Raw genomic sequence first — 13,974 nt, forward strand, 5'->3', positions numbered from 1 at the left:
CAGATCAGTATCCAATTAGTTTACCATTAACCACAGTTTGATGTTGAAGTTGAGCGTCCCGTTTCAGCACGAAGTTTTACATGAGACACTGACCTGTAGAATCCGAACAGTAATGCGTTTAGTGTTTGTAAGGTCTTCCACTGGGAATCGACCACGACCCTAGGCGCACCAAAGGCGTACACCACTAGACAAGCGTCAAGGGCTAAGCAAACTTTTAAATTATCAGATTTCAGGAAAGAAAGAAATATAAATTAAATCCTAGAACCACTGCTACACAGGGTGCGAAATACTGAGGATGGCCATTCCCACACTTCAAAATTTTGGAAGAAAATTCATCCTAAATAATTTACTGGAGAGATAAGGTGACATCGACACTGTCAGAAGTATACAAACTATTTACAGTAAATCTGTGCAGTTAGTGGACAACCTAGTGGATAAGCATTACCCCTAACCTTACATATATCAATAATTTTGGATGTTCAATATATGAAATCTTCATTTCAAAACTTTCCAGTGCAATTTTTTTTTTACTTATTTATTTACTCCTATCTCTCCCCGATCATAACTGTTATGATTTCGCATCCTGCTGCTACATATTTGAAATAAATTATCCCTACATTCTACACAACAACTGATATAAGGTTCCATGAAAACAACCAGCTTGTATTACAATGTTATTTATTGAACTTATTTACATATTTTGTATTATTTCTAACTTATTTCCTTAATTGGGTTCCTCAACTTCAACGGTGTGACCTTCCACTATAGGTTTTGAATTTCTTCGTTCTCTGCAAAATAACGATCATAAATACGTACTGAAAAACATGTAATTGATTGCACAGTTAAAAGAAAACATTCATATTGTTTACCTTATAAATACGCTCTCATTAAAATAAATTATTATTCTTTGAAGTAAGTGCCACACAAGGCAACAGAGTCTGGCACTCGTTTCTCAGATCTGGTGATCCATGGCTTGGAGGCACTCCAAATATGATCTCTATAGCATTACGGTAGAATTTTTTATAGTGAATTAATATTCCCTAATCGAGCTCACCTATTCAGATGTTAGATTTGTAGTGTGACACTTCTTATTCAAAGTGTCTTGACTATGTCAAATACAATATAATTCATCTTCCCATACTGAAAATTAATAAAGTAATTTTAAACACTACTATACATAAACATTACCCAAACACTCTTTCGGTTTAGCGGCATCCCTTATATTCTACATTTTACGTTTTACAGCCTTATTTGATTAAATTTTGACGATCACTCATAAGAAACACTTGAAAGGAAAGAATCGCGTTTGTTACAATTACAACATACTCTCCCACAGTCTGATATTAAGTCGTCTCGGGATCGTACGAATCTGTCTGGGTCATACAGGGTCAGGGATCTGACTACTTCGAAGTATGTTACTCGTTTCATCACTGGTACCACTGCATGGTATTTATTCACTTTACCTATTTCAATGTTCTAGTGCCAGTAAATTTTCAGTAGTTTTTTTTTTTTTTTTTTTTTTTTAGTTTCCTAGCTGAAAATGTGCATTGTTCTGTGAGAGCATCAATTGAGATAAATCCAGAAAATGTCATATTGACTCACTCGGTACTGTTGTATAAGCACGGCGTTACGAAAAACAAACGAAGTAATCACTGATATAAGAAATCACTGAGAGATGGAAGAACAAATATTTACTTATTTCTGTAATTTTCTCTCCATGCCTTGTATGAAATGCAATCTGATCTCACGATTCACAGGAAAGATAGGTCATAAGTGTGTGAACCTATATACCTTGTATTCTTCACGGAGCAACATAAATGACAGATGATGACCTACAAGGCGTTATCCTGCGTCACGTACAACAGAACGCGTGGGAAAGTGTAGTTCGCAATTCACAGGAAACGTGTAGAATTTACTAAAGTAGGCACCGTGTACACGGACAACTTCGTACCATTTTGCAACGAGTTTAGAACATACCTTAGAGGTTCAATGAAATATTTCTCTTTAAAAATAAAAAATAAAAAAGTTACTGGTGACTAATACGTAAAGAGGTGTTGAACAACAATTCACTGGAATTATTTGTGACAGTAAAACAAACGGATTTTAATCCTGAGCCTTACAGCGGAGGAATACATCTTTGCAACGTTTCATTCTTTCAAAACACAAGAATCACTGATAGGAAGACATGCATATTGCCTTCATCATACATATCAAATGAAGAAAGGATGACTCATTACCGTAAATGTAACACTAAGTTTATTTGACCCATATTCATGAAACGTCGTGTCGGAGTCATTAGCGTCGTTTCACAATTCATTATAGAGAAGTAATAAATACTCCTGCGACCTATCGACCTAGTTCTTTATATCCCATCTTTGAAAGCAGAAACATTTCTCAGTGTACATGGCACAAGCAGGAAAATCACTTCATTTACTTCAATCCAGTCAAATTCTGAATGCATTTTAAGACCTATGTCTCCCTATTTATTTTCCTGGTAATTTGTTGTTGAGTGTTTACGCATACGCATACTTTGGCGTGCTCCATCCTATTGAAATCTTTTTGTCTTTGGGGGAAAAAAACTACTCTTACTTTTTAAATTTATTTTTTTATTACTGCCACTGCTGAATGAAGTCTTTATCTTGTGGATAAAACATTAACCTTTATTTCTTGTTCAATTTTAGTGTTGATTACTTCTTTTTCATACTGAATGAAGTCTTATCTTCCCGAAAACTCGGGAATGTCTTTGTAAGAGAGAAATGTGCATTTACTATTATTGTGTCTTTTAACAAAATTTTCTAACTGCTAAAGTCTTTATCTTCTAGGAAAAAAAAACTGTTTCTTGATTAGTTTTAATGTTATTTTACTTCTTTTCTATCTCCTGAATGAAACCGCATCTTCTGAGAAGGAAAAAAAAAACTACAATACCATCTGTATCTTAATTAATTATAGTACTTTATTGCTTGTTTCTATACTAAACGAAATAATCTTATCGTCTGGAAGATTCTGCAATTGCATATTTCTCTATTACAATGGCATTGCAGAGTTTTCCAGAATGTAAGATGATTTCATTTACTATAGAAAAGAAGTAATTAACTCTAATCAATCAAGTCTTATCTTCCCGAAAACTCGGGAATGTCTTTGTAAGAGAGAAATGTGCATTTACTATTATTTTGTCTTTTAACAAAATTTTCTAACTGCTGAAGTCTTTATCTTCTAGGAAAAAAAAAAACTGTTTCTTGATTAGTTTTAATGTTATTTTACTTCTTTTCTATCTCCTGAATGAAACCGTATCTTCTGAGAAGGAAAAAAAAACTACAATACCATCTGTATCTTAATTAATTATAGTACTTTATTGCTTGTTTCTATACTAAACGAAATAATCTTATAGTCTGGAAGATTCTGCAATTGCATATTTCTCTATTACAATGGCATTGCAGAGTTTTCCAGAATGTAAGATGATTTCATTTACTATAGAAAAGAAGTAATTAACTCTAATCAATCAAGAAAGAGGGTGGTATTGTAGTTTTTCTCTCATGAGATGAGTTCGTTCAGTAGATAGAAAAGATGTAAAATAACACTAAAATTAGTCAAGAAAAAAAGAGGTTAGTTGCTTTCTGTTTTTCATGCAGCAGGTAGGAAATGTTTTTAGAAGGCAAATATAACAGTAAGTGCCTATCTCTCTATTACTCTGACATCGCAGTTTTCAAAAAATGAAATTTCCCGCAGTATAGAAAAGAAGTAATCAACACCAAAATTAATCAAGGAATAAAAGTTATTGTTAGAAAAAAAAAAGATTTCATTCAGCAGATAGGAGTAATCAAAAAATAAAATTAACAGAGGTACTTTCTTCCAGAAGACAAAAAAATAAAAATGTAAACAGTAATGAATCTCGATTTTAGTTAATATTTCCATCCTCCGAGGAAAGTAACAGGCAAGTTGCTAAATTATAAAGGATAATAAAATAATAAATACATACAAGGTAAACATTTCATCTCATTTCACTGTGTACTAATACATGAGTGCGTAAAAATGAACTCATCTCGCTATATAAAATACAAAGACCTAAGTGATTGAGTGACTGACAGATCTTTGCACAGGCCAAATCGCTTAAGATAGACAAGTTAAATATGGACAGTACATGGGATTTGTTACGTAGGATACCACTAAGGAAGGATTTTTGCAAATTCGACAGGAAGGGGAGGAAAATAGGTGTGGGACGTATTTTTAAAATATGACCATATCTCTGAATTCCTTAAGGTTACAGACTTGAAATTTGATATTCGGATGTATCATTTCAAATAATTTGACATATTTAAGCAGTTTTTGATATTTTAGTACAAAGGAAAAAAAGAAAAAAAGGTGAGAAAGAAAAGAAAAGGAGTGAGGATTAAAATTATTATAAGATGTCAAAATCTCTGAATTTATGAAGGTTTGAAACATGAAATTTGGTATTTTCATATTATTTAAAATAAGTAGATAAGAATTTAAGCGCTTTTGAAATATGCCTCGGAGGTAAGAAAGGGGGGTGGAAAGAAAAATGGATGGGGATTATAATTATTATAGTAAAGTATTTAATCCCTTAAGGTGAGAGATTTGAAGTTCAGTATTTCCATTTCTCATTTAAAATACTTTGCCACGTGTTTCGGCCCTCTTTTTTTCTTTTTTGACATGCTAGTAAAAAGGGAAAGAAACGATGTGGAGAGGAGAAAAAAAAGGTGGGGATTACAATTATTCTAATAAAATGTCGGTATCTCTAAATCTTTTAAGATTTGAAATATGGAAGTAACTTCTCATTTAAAATTATTACAAAAGCGTTTTATGATACATATCCTAAAAGGAAGAAAAAGGGAAGGATTACAATTATTATAATAAGATGTTCATATCTTGGGGTCCGGGAAAGTAAGAGGCATTGAAACGGTGGAAATCTCTTTTTCCTCCAAATCCACAGAATTCTATGCATATGATATTGATCTAGTGACCTATAGATGTGAGAAATGTAGTGAATACAAAACGTATATGTAGAGAAGAACGCGTCCATGGACTAAGTTGCAGATCCCTGGCTTATTTAGTGATGGTAAGAACTTTCCGATCTCTCTCGTGATTGTAAGGAAAATAGGTAAAACTATACTTACCTACGCAGTAGTCTAGGCTCCGCCTGCTGCAGCCAAACACCCAATACTTCCTTCACCGTTTCTTCTGTTGCGACGGTGTACATCTTACGAACAGCAGCTGAAAAGAAAGATAGAATTTCAAGCAAGTACTAGCGATTTTTATTCTTTAAAAAAAAAAAAGAAAACTGTCATTTGAAATAAATTTCCCTCTTAAATAGCTTTACGGAATTATGGTATGGTTTGTAAATATGGATACCTACAGCTGAAACTAATTCCTATATTATTTTTCAAGTCACCTAAGCTAGGCCCCTATTTTGTGATTTTTATGTAAGGGTACTATAGAAAGTTATCTTCCACCACACTTTTGGTATATTATATAATGGAAAAGTTACATTTTTCGATACAAGTGTAACAATACTTTCTTCCGGTGCCCTTAGTGGTGATATGGTTTTGAGTCAACGTTTAAAGTCACCTTAAATAACACTACAAAAAACACATGTGTTTTGGCTAACTTCGTTGTCACGAAAAATTGAAAGATGAAGTCGACAGAAAGACGAAAGTTTGACTATTCGCCGTCTTGAAAGCCTGCAACTTTTCTCTTTTTATACTGGAATTATGGTAACTTCGAAAGCTATGTTCTTCTAGTGTTTTGTCTGCGTTCCAGTGTTAGACAAAGAGCTCTGAAATTTTGCACCATTAAAATATCGGCAGGGGAGACAGTTTGGCATACTATGTAATACTACCAGACTAACAGTGTTGCCAACCCAACAAAGTTATATTCGTGTGGTAGACAGTATCAAATTTACAGGTATACACGAAAAGTCTGGTGCAAAATTATACTTCACAGTAGTGATTCCTACACTGTACTTCAATTTAAATTCGTTGACACTATTGACTTTATTTAGCCCTGGAATCATTCCTACCTTGGAATTTTATTTGGTTTTAGATTTTCCGTACACCTTACAAATTCTTTTGAATGCTTTTTCAAGCAAAGATTTGTTTAAATATGTACTTTGCCAGTAAAGCTTTGTTTACAACATAGAGTGTTGGATCAGTTATTGAATTTCCTATACATTCTACACAGATGTTATATTCACCCAGTAAGGGTGAACACATTTACATATTTTACTACTTGACAGTAAAAGAATCCTAAAGTACTCAAAGCATACTTTATTCATGAAGAATTACTTCTGATTGCTTGGGACATACTAATATGAGAACACACGTCCAGTACGAGAGAAGTAAGACTTAATAATTAGCAAACTGGAATTTTGTATGGTTACTAGCATAAATAAATAAATGAAGTTAAATATTTCAGTACAACTTTTCAAATCAACTTACTGTTGATCTTATTGCACATTTGGTTGGACCCAAAGGTGTGCTTTTTTGCTTCATGATCCTTGGTTTCCTGCCAGAGTAGGAGAATTCCATTGCGAGTTTGTCGCACAAAGTTCTTCTTACCACCAATTGACAGTAATACTTTTACCTGAAAGAAAGGAAAGTATTTAGATCTAATGCATGCTGAAATCAAAAAGAAAAGCAATATATATAAGGGTCCGTATTGTTATGTTTTTCTACCAGTGGAAAAAAAAAACGAAGCATGAATGAAACTAGATTAATTTTTAGATACCGTAATGTGGTGTGAAAAAAAAAGCGTGGGGTTCTGAGTTTCACGGAAGGCCGTATCAAATGGGCTACGTGACTAACAAAAACTGTTTGCCTGGGATTTATTTGGTAACTTTCAGCTTTATATCGGAATAGCGGTTATTTAAAAGGACCATTGTCCGTTTGAACTAGAAAAAAATACTATATATATATGTACATAATATATATATATATATATATATATATATATATATATATATATATATATATATATATATATATATATATATATATATATATATATATATATATATGTGTGTGTGTGTGTGTGTGTTTGTGTGTGTATGTATATGGAAATTACATACACTTCCAAAAGTAACAAGTAACAATGGGTTAATCAATGCTGCCAACAAGTAGTGTCAGAAAATAGCTAAATGACGCACAAAAACTAGCTAAAAATGGCTCAACTTACCTTAAATTATAGGTAACAGAATTTAGGAATAAAGGAACTAAATATTTGGTACTTTAAGTCTACTAGTTTACAAAGATGTTCTAATATTATTTATCTTTTGATATCCTCAAATCAAACAGTTTCACAATAAAATTTGTTCCTTCATTGACTAGAAGTAATAAAATCTCTTGAATTATTTTCAACTTCTAATGCTGGGTATGGCTTCATAACACTATTGATCTATCACAAAAATATATACATGCACATGCACGCATCTCAACAAGAAAAACTCCACCCAAACTAAAAATACACTAGAAACTAATCAAACAAATTGACTCCAGATCCAGGAATCCCAATTTACCGTGACGGATAGGTGAGACTGATAAAAGATATCTAATCTACTGTGACAATGTATGTGCTGTTGTAAACAAAAGAATTAGAAAAATACCAAGATAAACTACTTTTTTTTAGGTTTTTCATATTTTCTAAAAAAAATAAAAAAATTGACTGCAAAAGATGTAATTGCCGCTATATTAGCAAGTATGAATGGCAAGTTGACCAAAATTATAGTCCATAGCTAATGCACATGATAATGGCTAAATTGGCAAAAATGGAGTTGATGCTAACATTGAGTCAAAAGAGAGATGTTCCAAAAAGACGTAAATTAAAAGATATAACAAAGATTTGAAACCTGCTTCATAACTTGTACAGGTTTGATAGGATACTTACATATTTCTTTCCGAAGTTAGGTTCTTCAAGCTTTCTCTCAAATGTTAGAAAATCATTCAACGTTCGCAGAGGCAGAAGGCCAAGAAGTTCGGATTCTTCGTTTATGGACTCTGCTTTCACACTCACACCATTACTTAGAAGTGTGTCGACCTTCTTCTCGACGGAAGATACTCTTTCACTAAGGTCAGCTAAAGTAGATTGCATTTGGCCAAATACCATTCTGATATCTGCAATAAATTTTATGAAATATTGTTTTGAAGGTGTTAATATAACTAGAAAATATATTATTTCACAAACCATTGAAACAATTAAATGTACATTCATGTTCAAAATGATTGTCGCATATCTATAACTGTCTTCTTGTAAGAATATAATTTGATAATGATTTTGCAGGATACTTTTAATACCGATACTATGTGTATAATCGAGAAATGTATATTTGTGGAAAATTTTATAGGGAAAGAATTATAAGCACATAAATTAGAATGAGTAAAACAAATGGTCAAGAAAGCTTTATTTTCGTTTTATTGTTCTTATTTACTGCTCTTTTGACATGAAATTTGCCACATACATGTCTTTGCCGATTACGCACATACCAACATTGTAAGAAATACAGGGCGAATTCGTTATCAAATTTTATTCCTACAACAACATATTTATAGACATGCGACAATACTTTTGGACATGGGTGTACGTTTGTGGTGGACAAACACCGTGTGCGTAGATTTTCTCAGGGTTCTACCGTTTCCCTCCACTTTCTTCAATCCATTATTTAATTCATTCTCATCATCACCGTCTCCTTTAGGCTGCCCCGCATAACCGTGGGACAAAACTCAAAGATTTTATTTAAATATGATTTCGCTGTTCATTTAATCAGAAATCTTGGGGGGAAAAGTGGGGAACAATTAGGAAGACGTGTGTAGAAGACCACTACGTTACAGAATTATGACAGGTCATTAGAGTATGACTTTATAAATCAGCACTGCGGAAGGAAAGGGTTGATTGCTCAGAGGTAGAACGTTGCCTTTTGGTGCGACGGATCTTTGGTTCAATCTCCGGCCTTATGAGTTTATGATGGACAATATCATATTCGTGAGGGTTTTCCCGTTCTCATGCCACTAATTCCTTCATAATCATTCACTATCATTAGTCATCCGTGTATCTTAACATTAACCCTAGGAAGACTAAACTATAATTGGTCACGTGAAAGACTAAGGGGTGTCAATTTTGCTCGTGGTTGTAAATTCCAATTTTAACCCTACTAATGTATTTTAAAGTTATTTAATGACTGCTACTAATAAATGTGAGGTGTAAAATTATTTTAAGACTTGTGAAATTTTATTTTAATAGGAAATATTACAAATATAAGTCCCAGTACAGACTACTACCGCATTTGGTTAGCAGACATGAAGTAGCTTGAAATACAATTCGCCTGTGTAGACAATTTACTATACTAAACCTGAGAGTATTACGTTTGCTCAATGTATAAAAGTAGATTATGTTAATTTAGTCATCCATTCAAAGAATAGATAAGTTTACATGATCCTTTCAAAGTAAAACTGTACTCCTCTTAACATTTCTAAGTTGCTAAAAAAAATGTACTTAGTCTCCTGCTCTAAAAAAAAAAAAAAAAAAAAAAAAAAAAAAAAAACTACCACAATAATGTGCTTTCTAATAAAACTAAATTTAAGTTTAGATTACAGAAGAAAATACAAAAAAATTCAAACGTTGTAAAATTCATTTGTTCGGGCAAAGAGAAAAAGAAAGTGCGGGCAAATTTGACCCACCTTCGTCTTTCTATGGTTAAGGACATAACAGCGGGGTTATGAAGAACGGGACCTACAGCTTAAAGTGATATCCGAACCACTACTCAGTTGCACTCGAGAGATATTGTTCTTCATTTGAACTCGAAACCAGAATCCCTTGATAACAAAGGCGATAAATCCACAGACTCATCATCCACGGAGGTCAACTGATAGAAATACGTTGCAGTGATCTTGCATACTTGTGAATATTTTGGGAGCCACTTAAGAACCAAAAGGGAAAGAACTGCAAAATGGAATCACTCTATAGTTATACAGATTAAATCAATGGACAATTTTAAAAGACTATATAGTACAGAAGATCTAATTTAGTCAGTCAGAAATATAGGCTTAATTTAATTTGCTAATCAATACAGGAAGTGACTAATAGTTCTGGACCATTCATACTATCTTTCTAAATAAAACTTTTTATTATTATTATTATTATTATTATTATTAACAAATCAGTCAAACCTAATAGAACTCTCTGTTTCGTCGATCTACTTTCCAATGTTATAAATTTAGACACTTAATCAGCTTCTGTGGAAAAGTTTTGTTGACCGTCCGCTAGTGTGGCAGCGCTCTACAGGCAGTTCGGCGGGAACTCCAAACTTGATAAAATAAAATCACAATTAAAGAGACAAGTTAAAAAAGTATATTTCACGAATCCCACCCCCACTCAACTTGTGGACTATCATGCCTCCGACAAGGAAAATTCAAGCTTAACCAATGCTGAAGGAGTAGACTGCTGAATAATTTATGATGTAATGGCAAATCATTTGCAGAACTAGTTGACCTATGACCTATAGTTTGAGCGAGTTGCGTTCATTTCTCGAGGTTGCGACCTTGTTCAATCGAATCATCAGCCTCAAATTACCTTTACTCTCAAAAAAAGGGGGCAACGGTTACTCCACTTTAATCTAAGGTAAACGTATTAAAAAAAAAAAAAAAAAAAAAAAAACTGGTGTAAAGCAAACATTCGGGTTTAAGTGAAAAAAAGTTAAAAAAAACACGGTTTTGGCCAATCCTGAAAAATAGCGTTATTTCTTTATTACATCCGTTCAGATTGCAAATATTTTTGTGAGATTTTAGATCCAGACTTCATTCACATGGTAGAAAAAAAAAGTAAACAAAAGCACTAAAATCAATTAAAAGACAGAAGTTACTGTTTTTAGAGGATAAAAAGATAAAAATGTAAGCAACGAAAAACCTAGTTTTCTTCAAACTTACACCCTCGACTTCTTACCTAACAAACTTCAAACTAATATGCCAACTTATTTTCGCGTAATAATCCATTTTGAATTATTATTAATATCTAATAACTAATTTTTCGAAATCGTTCTTTTACCCTAAACCCAAAAGTCCATACCCGATCGAACCTTTCCTTGCACTTATTGTAAAGCGATGAAATGAGTGATATCACTTAATCTAAGATTGATGAAGTATACCTTAGAATAAGTAATTGTTACTAAATAAAGTCGGACATAAGTATTTATATTCTTCAATTTTGCCCCCAACCTCCGAATAAATATGGAAGAACATAAGGAACGAAAGATAAGCATGATGCATTCTAAAATGAGTGAAATGTCCAGGCTTGCTTGCTGCATTTAAATATCATCCGTACCGATTCTTGGGGAAGCCACATCGGTTAAAATTTTTAGTGTATCGGTGAAAGCTAAAACAAGAAAGCTTAGGCAATGTATTAATTCAAAGCAGTTTTCTCCTCGATTGTAGAGATAAAACGTAATTTTCATTACTTTAGCGGACGGCTCTCCAAATTTAAATCGATTTTGTCGATTTTTTCACTAGATTTGCGGAACTACTTTACAAACGCTTCACGAACCACAGCTGAGCGAGCGGAGGGGATTAGAAGCCCCGTAGGACTCGTTTTTTCCCCTTTTAAGTTACACACGATTGGCATTGCAGCCATTGTAGACTGTCATTTTCCAAAACTTAACATACAAATACTGGCATTTCGTTCCTTGCTTGTATTCAACCGCCTTCCGCCCTGGCAAATAGCTCCACCATAACATACTTACTTTCCCATGTATACTCATTTGCACATATAATTTATTGAGTTTAAAACACTTACATTATCATTTAACTACCTTCATTATTAATATGGGGTTAACTTTAGCAGATGGCTCTACCTAATTAAATAAATTATTTTAATGTGTTTAGACTTCATAAATCGTATCTGTTATATAGAATCCTACGAAACTGAAAATTAAGTATGTTATAGTGGATCTAATTGACAAGGCGGTAGGCAGACGAATACAAGCAAGGAATGAGATGGCAGTAAGTACATATGAAGCTTTGGAAAATGACCGTCTGCAATGGTTGCAATACCAAACGCGTGTAACTTAAAAAGTAGAAAAAAAAAACGAGCCCTGCGGGGCATCTATTCCCCTTCGCTCGCTCAGTTATGCTACGTAAAGTGTTATGTAACGGCATATTTTTTGAACTGGGGGGGGGGGCAATATTTTGCTTAAATTTTGTACTATCTTGGTATATATTTTGTATTTTTTTTTATGGTTTAGGTAGGTTAAGTTAGTTTGGGTTAGGCTGGGTTAAGATACTTGGGCATTACTCGAGCAGATGGTTCTACCAAATGTTCACACATTGCATTTCCGGGTTCCTTTTTGTAGAATATCTACTAAATGAGAAGCTAGTGCATAAACCACGAACCAACTTGTGCTAGGTGGCCACAAAAAAAAAGCACGAATGCCATCTAACCGAGTCAGGGCAGGGGTGTTGCTGGGTATCCCGAGCGGAGCGAGGGGATGCGTCCGTAGAGAGCAGGCGTGTCAGCGACGGAGGACATGCACATAAACGAGGAAAGTGGAAAAATACATAAAATATCCGCAATAATTTTTACATGGTGATTTTACCTGAATTCGTACTTTCTTCCTATATTTTCTGTTTTTGATGATTTAGGTTAGGTTTGGTTAGTTATGTTAGTAATTACGGTTACGTAACACCAACTCATTTCTCCTGTAAACACGGTGGTTTTACCTGATTTTGGCCCCCAAGTTCCAAAATTCTCTATATGTAACAGTATTATCTCAAATCTAGTAAAAAATGACCATAAAATCGATATAAATATGGTACAGCCGTCTGCTAAAGCAATGCCTTAACAGTTATCAAGTATTCCACCTATAAATTTTTAATATGATAAAGCCGTCTGCTGAAGTTAACCCTCTAATTTTTGTATTGATATTCAGGGGTGTCCGAGGAATATTTTCTAGGGAGGGGCCCATCTCCATGGTTGCTATATTACGCCTGGTATTTAATATACATGGTTTCCTATATTACGTATACATTTTCGTAAGCCAAAGTGGGCCCGGGCCCCACCGCCCTCCCCTTCGAGCGCCTATGCTGATGCTAATTGTCAAGAGCCATCACTGACTTTAAAGAATCCAATGGCTAAATATGGTATACATTATACGGATGAACACACTTAAAAAAAAGAAAACAACATAAAAGGTATAAACATAAAATTCCATCCATATTTGAAAAGTAATGAAGTAATACTATCCTAAAAGCGCTCAGCGCACCAGTCTAAAATAAAAATCACCTTTTTATTTTGTAACTAAAACTAAAGTAGGGCTTACTATTACATTTCATACACATAGCTTACCTTTGTTTACCTTTTGGAAGAAATCAAACTACTCACCAATCCTACAGATGGCTCCATTTGCTAAACAATCGACAAACGTCAAGCGTTTTGAATCAAGCTTGAAATAGGCTTAGTAGAAAGTTGATAAATTCAAGCTTCTTTTCAAGTTAAAAACAAGCTAAAATAAACGTTGATTGTCGCTTGTCGCATTCAAGCTTCTTTTCAAGTTAAAAACAAGCTAAAATAAACGTTGATTGTCGCTTGTCGCATCAACTGTACATTGCTAAGCCAAAATCAAGGGAAAGCGACCCTTGATTTAAGCTTACATGCTATCTGGGTAAAGTATAATTTGAATCAGATTTTATTATCCCATTAGTGCGAAATCATTTTTTCCTGGTCAATTATTACCAACTTTAGCGGAAATTTACTGTGTAGTTTAATGGAGTTTAGCAATAGCGTACAATTTGCCCGGGATATTATTACCCTCTTTCGTGAGAAGTCGTTTTTTCCTGGTCAATTATTACCCTCTTTAGGAGAAATTTACTGTGTAGTTCAAGCGAGTTTAGCTATAGGGTACAATTTGCCCGGAAAATCATTACCCTCTTTCGTGAGAAGTCATTTTTTCCTGGTCAATTATTACCCAATTTAGGAGAAATT

General features: G+C 33.7%; 1 protein-coding gene across 2 annotated transcripts; it reads right to left on the reverse strand.

Annotated features, from left to right (window-relative positions):
• Positions 1–574: 574 nt before the first annotated feature.
• LOC145682373 (uncharacterized) lies at positions 575–13,647 on the reverse strand. 2 transcript variants are annotated; one of them, XM_081753959.1, is made up of 5 exons: positions 13,339–13,647; positions 7,897–8,123; positions 6,453–6,597; positions 5,133–5,229; positions 575–788 (listed from the first exon to the last, which is right to left on the reverse strand). In XM_081753959.1, exons 2-5 carry the CDS (start codon positions 8,113–8,115, stop codon positions 725–727), a joined length of 525 nt encoding a protein of 174 aa, XP_081610085.1. In that variant the 5' UTR covers positions 8,116–8,123; positions 13,339–13,647; the 3' UTR covers positions 575–724. The 2 variants fall into 2 exon arrangements, with proteins under 2 accessions (XP_081610085.1, XP_081610084.1); XM_081753958.1 differs by having other exon boundaries at positions 13,276–13,647.
• Between the last annotated feature and the right edge of the window lie 327 nt (positions 13,648–13,974).

This window comes from Thermobia domestica, chromosome 3, assembly GCF_964235325.1.
Source record: "Thermobia domestica chromosome 3, izTheDome1.hap1.1, whole genome shotgun sequence".
Taxonomy (NCBI): domain Eukaryota; kingdom Metazoa; phylum Arthropoda; class Insecta; order Zygentoma; family Lepismatidae; genus Thermobia; species Thermobia domestica.